Source organism: Nycticebus coucang, chromosome 11 (assembly GCF_027406575.1).
Source record: "Nycticebus coucang isolate mNycCou1 chromosome 11, mNycCou1.pri, whole genome shotgun sequence".
Lineage (NCBI taxonomy): Eukaryota > Metazoa > Chordata > Mammalia > Primates > Lorisidae > Nycticebus > Nycticebus coucang.
The window spans coordinates 113,869,693-113,878,663 of record NC_069790.1 but is presented as its reverse complement, the minus strand read 5'-3'; the positions used below and the strand labels follow the sequence as shown (position 1 = coordinate 113,878,663).

General features: G+C 40.5%; 1 protein-coding gene across 1 annotated transcript; it reads right to left on the bottom strand.

Annotated features, from left to right (window-relative positions):
• Nucleotides 1-4,493: 4,493 nt before the first annotated feature.
• TAS2R40 (taste 2 receptor member 40) lies at nucleotides 4,494-5,456 on the bottom strand. Its single transcript, XM_053608738.1, has one exon. It carries the CDS (start codon nucleotides 5,454-5,456, stop codon nucleotides 4,494-4,496), a length of 963 nt encoding a protein of 320 aa, XP_053464713.1.
• Between the last annotated feature and the right edge of the window lie 3,515 nt (nucleotides 5,457-8,971).

Here is an 8,971-nt window from a genome sequence, read left to right as displayed (position 1 = left end):
TATTTGCAGTCTCCAAGGGCTTGAGGGAGGAGATGCAAACAGCAGCTTTCCCTAAGGAGGGCTGCATGTAATGGGACACTTTCTGTTTTGCATTCTCAGGCTCTGTTGAGCATCCCTAAGGATGCTCAGTGGAAAATTTTTCTCTCAACCTCACTGCTTCCTAACTGGCCCGGTAAGGCTAAGAGAAAAGGATTCTGTCCTGAATTTTCCCCTTCTCATGGTAAAGGAACTAAAGGAGGCAGATCACAGCATAGGAGTTTTAATTGTGAGCATTTGAGGTTTAAGGTGCATTCCCAACTTCACACAGTTCATAGATCTCATGGAAGTATTTAGCACCGTGTAATTTAATCAGCCATTCCTTCCCAGACTATGCACTCTTGGTGAAGTTTTTATTTGTGTTGCTCTTTGAATTAATGAATACATTTTTATTGAAGGAATAAATGCAGACTATACATCTTTTCTGTTTACCTGGATGAACTTAAGTTTACTTCCCAGTAATGTATCTCAGGAATGGAAAAAAATATCCACTGTACTGAATACTAATATGAAAACAATATATAAGCAAGTACATGTCCACATGAATGATCAAACACAAATATAGTCTAACAAGAGGAAGGGGAGAGGAGGGAGAATGCAGATGGGAGGAGGGAGGGCAACTGGTGGGATCTCCCCTAATGTACACAATATGAAGGTGTTCAGCACACCCCTGGGTGAAGGGCTTAACTACAACTTGAACTTTACCTTTGAATTGAAAACACTGTAACCTAAATGTTTGTACCCTCATATTAATTTGAAATAAAAGGTGAATTTTTGTTTGACAGCTTATATTTTATTATTCACATATATTATTTCTTTTGAGTTTCACAATAGAAGAAGATGTTATGATAATCTCTGCCTTCCAGATGAGGAAATGGAGAGATGGAGTGATTTTGCTAAGATCACCTAGAGCGTGGATCAGCTCTAGATCTTTGACACTAAAGTATAGGTTCTTTCCTTGTATGACACTGACTCTAGCTCGCTAGGCCTTTGCCAGCATCATACAATAAACCTTTCTATGACTTTGTCATCTAAGAATAACACAGAAATACAAACAGCACCAGGCTGGATCAGATCCACGGAGAATGCCATAGCCTGGTGTTTTAGCCTTGACAGAGGTGGATCACAGGGGCAAGACTATTTCAAAGCTAGAGATAGAATCTTTAGACATTCCCAAGAACCCTGTAGGAACCTGTTCACCACTTTTTACTTCTTGGTATGGAGTATCTTCAGAGTGATATCTTTCAAATTTTTAGATAGAAACAAGTTTGGGACCCTGTGTCTGTCCTTAGCAGGGGAAGACAGGAGACTAGGACATTATTTATTATTTTCTTTTTCTCAAAGAACTAAAGGATGGTGTTTTAAGGATTGGAAAGGGGTAGAGACAAGCTGGAGACATTGAAAGTGACAAAATACTGGGGAAGTGGCAATGTCCAAACCATGGCAAATATCTCTTCCTGCTCACAGTAAATATCCCCGGTTTATAGTGAACTGCAAGTGGGGCATCCTCCTCCTCCTTGGGATGGGGAACATGCTGAGTGCAGAAGCTGCAAACTGTAGCTTGGGGCCAGACCCAGCCCACTGAGTCTTTGAATCACATTGTGCATATAAAAAATTAATGTCCTCTTATCTCTCCTCTAAAAGTTTCATTTGTCACCAGAGGGGAGGAGGAAACATAGGAGGATGGTGGAAACACAGAAGAATGGTGGATGGTTTCCCTCTCTCTGTGTCTTCCTCTCCTTCCCTGATTGTACCTGATATGGATCTGTCCTTGGCTTCTCTTCTCTTTCCCCAACACAAGCCTTGTTGAGGTTACTTGAACTTGCTATTTCTTTATACAGAGGTTTCTCTGCCTTAGAGCACAAAGTAAAGAATGCCTGAAAGAATAAGAAAAGTTACTTCCTGTAAAGTCGAAGAAAAATGGGATCTACAGGAATTTTAGCAGACACTGAGGTAATTGGAAGAAGATGATGCTGGATTGTGTGACAATTTGGTGCTTCTCAAATCACAGCTCGTAGGTGGGCTCTGGTTGTTGGTCTAGCTGGCATTTGCAAGGACTTGAGCCCGCATAGAGAAAGAAGCAGACATGCTGCCTCTGCCTGGGCCTATCACATTGGAATCCCTTGGCAACCAAAAGCTCCTGAGCTCCTCCACATGGTAGATACATATATATCCAGGGTGACTTCGTGAGTAAAGAAAATTTTCAAGCTATAACTCTCAGCCTCCTCCAGTGGGTGGGGAGAGAGAGATCAAGGAGAGTTTGTAAGGTGGGTACAGTAGGGACACTGAGACACCCCAAGCCAGGCTTTCCATACCATTATGAACTTTGGCCCAGCACAGTCTAGTTTTTGTTTTCATTTGGGACCTTTGATTTCTGTCTAAAGCCAACCAATTTGAAGATCAGGTATTGTGTTCTTTCTGGATGCTTAGTTAAGTTTACATAAAGGAATAGAGAATTGAAGAGAATTTCATTTAGCTGAAGGCAGGGCGGCTCACAGCTTTCACAAGGATGTGATCATCCCTGAAGCTCTTGTTAGCTTTCTTCTTGTTGCTGCAGGCTGTTGTGGACAATGAGATGCTATTTCTTCATAAAAAGCATAGAGAGGGATTATACATTTTCTTTTTTGGGTGTGGTACATATTAATGTAATGTCGCCTTTAAGTCAAGTTTTTGCTATTTTTTGCTAATGTTTCACAGTACCTTTAATGGATACATAAGCCTTGTTATCAGGATATTTTATTTGAATGAAAATGTATATTTTTCTATTCCTTAGGAATTGGAATAAAACTTCAAAATATAATTTGTTTTATTACAACAACTATACCAGTCTGCACTGGCAATAGAAATAAGTATCACTTAAGAAAGCTATCAAAAGTGTATGTTTTTGTAAACCTTTCCCTTTCCAGTTAAAGAAGTCCCAAACTGTCTGAACCATAAAGGGATCTATGTGAATGTGTGTTTGTGAGTGTGGTGTGTGTATGATTTTTAAAAAAATTATGAATGTAAGAAACTTTCTCTGAAAAACCAAGAGTGCCAAAAAATGCACACACATTTTAAAAGATGTTATCTATGTATTACTTTTCAAAGTTGAGTTGAGTTATAGTGGCAATGTGTAGTGTGAAGTTTCCTCTAAAGATGGCATTAATCAGATGAGTGCTAATGTCACCTTGCAACAGGATAGCTTTTTCTCTTAGAGTGTATATATATATATTTTCTGGTACCCTTTGTTTATGCTTCAGAGCCCAGTGGCTCAGAGTTTAGATTTTGGGCATGCACTTTCCTTTGGGAACTATCTAAGCTTGGTATGATCAATAGCATTCCTTTTACCTTTTCCTTGGTAAGTGTGATTCAAAAATACCCAACAAAAGAAAAACCCAAATTCCTAACTTTTGAGTTCCATGATATCTAAGGAATGGGGTGTCTTTATTTTGTGAACAACCCTTTAAGACAATGCTGGAGAGTAACAACAAAGGATAATGTTTCCCTTCTTTGATGGCCACTCCCAGGTAACCTGCTCTTGCCCTATTATTTACTTCAAGGTAACCCAGAACTGGTAAAGCCAGAGGCACAGGTGCCACTTGCATGCCACAGAGGCAAGAATAGGGCAAAACCCACATTCACTTACTTTGGCCTCTTTCATTTTTCTTTCTGCTTCTAACTCACTTTCTCCCATTTGGAGAAAAAAGGCATTTAATTAACCAGCCGTGTGTGCACCTGCCATCCTGTATCGACTTTATCTCCAGACAACTTCCTAAATTATTGTTTTTTACACACTCCCTTTCTTTCTACATTACCTTCTCCAGAAATTTCTGGAATCTGGGTGTCACCTATCAGTTCACTAATAGTATACACGGCCTCATTTTAGTCAAGTCTCAAACCTTTCTTCACCCTTCACTTCCCTTGAAACCTCTGCAGCACTTGATAACTTCAGGCAGCCTTTTCTTTTTCTGGAATCTTCTTTTTCTGTAGCTACTCTTGTTCCTTTTCTACATCTTAGATGCATGCTGGGCTTTTCTTCACTGACCCTCCTTTCCCTAACTGTGGGTCACTAGGGTGTCTTAAGTGGGGTGACCACGTAATTTCTCATGCAGACCAAGACATCCTTAAAAATTAAGGCAGGCTCAATTAACAAGACAACAAACAGAGATCCTACTAGGCAAACCAAACTGGTAACCTGCTCCTTAAGGCTCAGGGGGAAGAAATATTGGAAAAGAGCTCAGGGCAGGATATGAATGATTATAGATGAAGGAGCTTTTTTAAGTCCATCTTCAAGTTCTGAGTTATTTCTACTTAGAATATGAAGTTAAAAATTTAGTCTCACATTTATGAGAGAATCCAATTACCTGAGAGGAAATATCCAAACAATTTTGGGGAGAAAAGATGAGTAATAAGAGAGGTGTAGATGAAGAATAAGGCAGAGCTGCTTGGACTAGTTCTCCTAGTCCTCCCTGCATCCATCACAAAGCCTGTCTTCTTAGGAAAAGATGAATGCGGTGCTGAAACTGCTTCCAGGCTCTTCTCATCCCAGGGTTGCTCAAGATCAATTGCAACGAGTGGCCAGCAGGGTAGGCAGCCATGATGATTTTGCACAAACTATTCCAGAAACTATAAATGCCAAAGATGTTGGACATGGAAAGAAATAGAGCGACTGAGTTAAAAATGTAGAGAATGAGAAAGTAGCTGGTGGCTTTGATGGCGCCCATGTGAGCCTCCATGCTGGGGTCCCTGGTGCCTGTGGCATTGCGTTCCATGTGTAGCATGTGTCTCTTGAGAGAGAGGATCAGCAAGGTCGCTGCATGGATGAACATGATCAGAGGAAACAAGATCCCCAGGTTATAGAAGAAAGTCAGGTTGGTCATATTGATCTCAGAGAATAACTTCTTCACAGTGGAGTTGGAGGAGGGGATAGGAATCGAACTATTCACATATACATTGAAGATGTTTTTATAGAAGGAAATGCTGAAGCAAAAGGAAACCAACACTGACAGCCTCATGAGCCAAGGCATCAGTGCTATGATTCTCCTCTTCATCATGAAGAACAAAGGGTGAGTAAAGTTTGCAATTCTAAGACAATAGAAGACATTGAGCCAGGTGGCAAACCAGAGGTTGGCATAATTCAGAAACATGATGACGACTCTGAAGAGTACATACACTGTGGTTTGGTTGTAAGTTAATGGAAATAGTAGACTGTATATATTCTCGAGCATCATCCAAATCTGTAGCAAAAGCCTGGAAAAGCTCAGCATCAGCAGAATGCAGTCGCCAGTCGGGAGTCGTTTGCCCTTGACCCACTTAGCCCCATAGATGGCCATAATGAAGCTATTCCCAATGATGCCAACGATGCATTCTAATCCAGAGACCACCAAGGTGAAGCTTATATGATACTTGGGTATGGCTATACCTGTGGCATCTATGTTCATCATTACCACTCTCTTCGACCTTGACTTTCAGGTTTCTACACCAAGAACTGGTATTTGCTCTGCAATCTTTTGACCCTCAATCAATGTTGTTATAATTCCCTTCCTCCTCCCCCACCTAGTTAATGGTTATTTCCAATTTTTCTCCATTTGCTTGTCACATGACTGAAAGTTAGAAGCTTGACATGCAAATGATGAGAGGATCTGGTTACTGGCTCTGTGTCCATTTTTCATAAAGATCCATTTGTTTTGGGCTTTCAGGAGCTTGTTGGAAATTTGAGATAGGTTTCTTGCGCAACACCTTTCTACCTTATTTGCTTTAAGTTCATATTCATCTGACAGGGCAAGAATTGCAGGTTAGGAATCTTAGTGTCCTAATAGCCTTTTTACTTATCTCACAAGATTTCTGTTACCTAGTAAATTATGTGCAAAAATCCACATAATGTTTCTTTTATCTGCCTTCCCCACTTATTTTCTTATCTCTCTTACTTTAGGACATGTTTTTACTTTGATGCTTATTATGTTTGTGAATAAGAAATTCCCACCAGCCCATATATAAACATCTTTTACTTATAATTGATCAGAAAGGTCTGCTATTATGATGTCCTAAAATAGTATACAGAAAAGCCAAAATTGGATGCCATTTGAATTGGTTAGAAAAAATGTCTCCCTAAGTTCAGTTTGATTTGTGTGAGTGTGTATGTATGTGTCACAATTACAACTTGCTGAGATCCATAAGACTATTTTAACTCAGAATCAGGTAAACTGAGCCTGGGGAGAATTCAGAGTATTAGGAACATAGTTTGAAGTTGGAAAATGTGATTGAACACTGGATACTTGAAATGTAGTTTCTTACTTTTTAATCCTGTCTGTGAACCAGAATGAACTCTGGCTCTTCAAAAATACACATAGATGCCCAGGATTCAGCTCAAATCTACTAAATCAGAATCTGGGATGGGGCTCAAGCATGCACTGGCATTCTCTCTCTCTTTTTAAAATTTCAGAATATTACAGGGGTAGCATGTTTTGGATACATAGTTTGTTCTGTACGCTTCAGGTTAAAGTTATGTGTGCCCCTCTCTTTTTAAAAAGCTAAAAAGTCATGTTTTTCAGGTTTGAGAACCAAAGTCTTAGTTAGAAATTAAAGAACATTGGGCCAAATTTTACCTGCAATTGTGTTTTATCCTGAATTGTTTAACATTCTGAATAGCATTGGTGTGATACACCAGTACTTAACTTTTCTGTGTGTGTTTTATTGGCCAACATTTAATTTTAAAAGATTACATATATGCCCACAAAACATTTTTGTCTTCTTTTAAAAAATTAGAAGATTTGGCACATTGTGTCTGCCTGGTGAACCAGTTGAAGCTGAGTCCTGGCTGCCCATTTTCCCCAAGGTATACATACACTTTTCAGTTTCTTAGCACCCTCCGATGTCTAGTGTCTTCTTGACACCCAAGCTGAGAGCCAGTTTTCATTTGCTGGTGTACAATAAATGGAGGGAAGATAAAAATGGATTTCTCTAGCCCAAATGAACTTTATTAACATGAAGAAGTCAGACATTAGTATTATTATTATAAAAAATCTTGTTATTAGATCATATTTGAATAGAAATAGCACTTGACAAAGCAGTAGCTTGCAAAGCTAAGAAAACATTGTTTATAGAAATTAAAACTTGTGTCAACACAGAGAGACTTGTGCAGAATGCATATAGCAGCTTTGTTCATAATAACCAGAAACTAAAAACAACAGGATTCTTTGACAAGTTCTGCATCTCCTGTAAGAGACTCCTTAACTTTTGTTATTTCTCCTAATTGAGGAAAGTAGTTATTTATCAGCAACTTTCACATATTCTAAAGCACCAGACCCATCTTTTGCTGCATTTTGTCCTACCATGTACAAATTTGTAGTAAATAATCTTAACTTTATTATTTTTTTTTTTTTTGCAGTTTTTGGCCGGGGCTGGGTTTGAACCCACCACCTCCAGCATACTGGAGGCGCCCATACTCAACGGCGCCCTACTCCGTTGAGCCACAGGTGCCACCCAATAATATTAACTTTCTTACATATAATTGTTGATTTCTATTGTTCTGATAATTGTTTTCCATTTATGGTTTTCTCTGATTTTAAGAGGCAAGAGCAGATGGGGCTGTGGTAAGGAAGTGTCCAGTGGCTGTGGGACGGGCACTGAGCCTCTACGCAGGCTGGTAGTCCAGGCCACCAACTCCATAGCACTCATAAAGCCATATTTATAGTGATATGAAGCCAATTCATTTTTTATTTCATGATATTTCCTCAGTTGGGGAGCTAGAATGGAGGCATTTCTTCTTTAGGGAAGCTTTCCCTAAAGAACAAAATTTTCAAATTCTTACCTGTTAACTTCAAAAGCTTTGGTCTAGATGTAGAATAGACAAATTGGGGAAAATGCACAGTGAGGAGGAACATTTTTCTTTCACTTACCTCTCAGCAACCGCCGCATAGACTTGAAAATGCTTCTCCCAGGTGGAGAGGAATGAGAGGAAAGGAAGCAAGAAGAACTAGCGGAGGCGAGAGTCTCTGTGAAGTGGATCCCACATCTTGGCCTGCTGCTCATGGCTGCTTGGGGATGTCAAAAGCAGACAGAGCTGCAAGAGAGCCCCTGAGCCTCCTGCAGCCCACCTGCTCTTGGGAGAGCTGCTACCCTCTTTGTGCTCAGGGAGTCAGGGGATTCAGGTAAGGGGTCTGGTAGCCATATCAAAGAGAGTTTGCAAGTGTGGATTTGGATAAAGTGTGGACACATGACTAGAAAGTGATGTAAGGTCAGAGGAGTGGCCATGGAATGGACTCTGCACTGCCCTCCCTATGCCAAGTGTCTACATGACTACCAAGGAGCAGAAATGTCCCCTCAATGATGATGGGAAGGAGAGATCCTGAGAAAAATCCACTAACAGCAGGGTGTAAGTCTAATGTGACTGAGAAAACACTAAAACATATTAGTGTATGAAGTGGTGTCCACTCAAGGAGGAGGATAAGCACAATATGTTCTTCCCTTCAATCCTCGTGCTCAATAAGCTCTGTACTGTTGAATCTCCCTTCCCCAACTCATAGTTGTATCTTGAGCAGGTTTCACATTTTCTAATCTTTTTTTTTAGTTGTTACTGCTCAGTCCAGTTTAGTTTCATATTTTGTTTGAATCTTGCCTTCTCCTTTTCTGTTAGCACAGTCAGCCAAGACCCCATCTGGTTGCATTGTGAAGATCTGGACTCGGCCCTGAGACAACATCTCTCCCCCTTCAAGCCCTGGCTGGTGTGGGAGAAGGGACAGGTGGCAGAGTCTCTGCATTTCCCTGGATGCCGCTGCAAACATACTTTCTCGTGGGTGCTACTGGTCCCCTGGCCAACACCATCTGGCCCTCCATGCCTCCTAGGTGCCAGGCCTCCATATGTCAGCTGTCATTTGAGGACAATGTGTGAGTTCTCGAGAAAGCTCTGTGACATCTCTCCACTCAGGCGCCCATGACTACCACAACCTGCCTTCTC